Source organism: Austrofundulus limnaeus, unplaced genomic scaffold, assembly GCF_001266775.1.
Source record: "Austrofundulus limnaeus strain Quisiro unplaced genomic scaffold, Austrofundulus_limnaeus-1.0 Scaffold2633, whole genome shotgun sequence".
Lineage (NCBI taxonomy): Eukaryota > Metazoa > Chordata > Actinopteri > Cyprinodontiformes > Rivulidae > Austrofundulus > Austrofundulus limnaeus.
This window is the reverse complement of record NW_013955035.1, coordinates 194-2,020: the sequence shown is the minus strand read 5'-3', so window position 1 is coordinate 2,020 and position 1,827 is coordinate 194. Positions and strand designations below refer to the sequence as shown.

Here is a 1,827-nt window from a genome sequence, read left to right as displayed (position 1 = left end):
CATTTGGCTCCTCTACCTCTTGAGCGCCAGAGAGTAAGGGTAGCATTAGCATTGTGAGTAAACATTAGCTTTTCTTTTGTTTTCAGTAAGAGGTTTTTATTTAATAGAATTTTTGGACCAAAAAAATCGCAATATAATCGCCTTGTTTACAGTATCGCAATATATCGGGATATATCGTATCGTGACCCCTCTGTCATGACCGTATCGCCAAATTCTTACCAATACACAGCCCTATTAATAAGTTGTGTCAGACCCTTTATGCTATGGTTTTGTTGTTTTATCAATTTATTAACTTGACACAAAATCACAATCAAAATCGATTAACAAAACTGTATTAACGTTACGGTGATTAAATAATTGTTTGCATTAAAATAATAAATTTTGTTTCTAATTGCCTATTTTTGTTGATGCCTGTTTCTTTGTGCACACTGAAGTCCTTCGTGTCCAAAAATGGTGGAAAAAATGTTTTGTGGTTTCACATTTCTTCACTGAAATTGTGTTACGGTGATGAATTTATTTCCTCTGAGTCAGAATAAAAAGTTTAAAATACCTTTAAAATGTGCATAGAGGTTATTATTTTACACTGCAAAGTAAAATTAGATCCTATTTTATTAAAAGGGTGGGTTTTTGTGTGTATACAATATTTTTTTAATTTTTGACATGAGTTGTACCAGGTTTGTGAGAATGACCCAAAGTAAAGTTTAGCAGGCAGTGGGTGATATGCATTCATCAGAGAACTGCAGCTTTAATCTACAGAAAGTGAGATAAAATGACAGCTCACAACATATCTGTTTATCAACAAACAGTGTTTTCATTTCTGTTGTAATTTATTTAAATGCTGCTTCTATTGTTTTAAAATCAGCTCTATTTTACTCAACAACTGGTTTTAATTTCAGTAAAATGATTAATCTGTTGTTCAAAAACAAAGACAGGTTAGTGGTCATTATTATATGTTTATTTATCTGGGTTGCATTCAATAAATGAACAGATTACAGAAAACTGTTTGATTTTGTTTTCAATCAGCTGATGTTGTTTATAATAGATTTTATTAGACAAATTCTTTTGGACATGAATTTACTGTTGATGTTTTCCAGGTTTAAGTAGTAATAAATAATAATCTCTGCTGTTTTTAATGAATCAGTTTCCTTTTTTGGTTTTAATCATTATGATTGACACGGTTAGCATTAGCATCTAATCTGTCAAACTGTCCTGTTTACATGTTATAAAGACACTTATTAAAGAAGACATTTAACAGAAGACTCTCTCACCTGTCATGTAATTAGTCCACTTGTATAAAATCCCCTCCATGGTTTGTTTAGATGAGGCTAACGCTGCAGCTAGCCTGTTAGCTGCTGGCTAACGGTGACCGTCTGAAAGACGGAAAAGCGTCAGAAACTGAGGGTCATGAGTAACTTCTGCTCTTCTCAGCACATAATGAGTCTGTTTATGAGCCGCAGATGATGCCGGAGCGGAAATAAATCAAGCTGCTCGGTTTGTTTCTGCTGAAAGTCAGCTGAGAGGAATGTCAACAAACCGCAGCTCCGCTACGGAAGCCTGCAGAGGACAGTCAACACGCAGCTGCTTGAAATATGAAAGTACCCTTTTTATATATAACTTTTAGTTCATTTACCATCTTAGTCTGTAAATAAGCATAAATATAAAAATACAAGCTATATGTAAAACTATCAGTTAAAGTATTTTTAAAGAGACAACTATACCTCAAGTTTTAAGCTGCTTGTTGTTTCAAGTTTTGTGTTCTTGGTTTCAGAATATTGTTGATAATTGAACAAACTCTCTGATCCTCTTTTTTAAAATGTACAAATATCC

The 1,827-nt window shown here is 33.3% G+C and overlaps 1 protein-coding gene across 1 annotated transcript in view; it reads right to left on the bottom strand.

Annotated features, from left to right (window-relative positions):
- Positions 1-1,562, bottom strand: part of plekha3 (pleckstrin homology domain containing, family A (phosphoinositide binding specific) member 3) — a 13,341-nt gene extending 11,779 nt beyond the window's left edge. The window contains exon 1 of the mRNA XM_014000008.1: positions 1,269-1,562. Within this exon, the coding sequence (XP_013855462.1) occupies positions 1,269-1,308 (40 nt within the window). The 5' untranslated portion in view covers positions 1,309-1,562. The remainder of the gene's footprint in view (positions 1-1,268) is intronic.
- Positions 1,563-1,827: the final 265 nt, after the last annotated feature.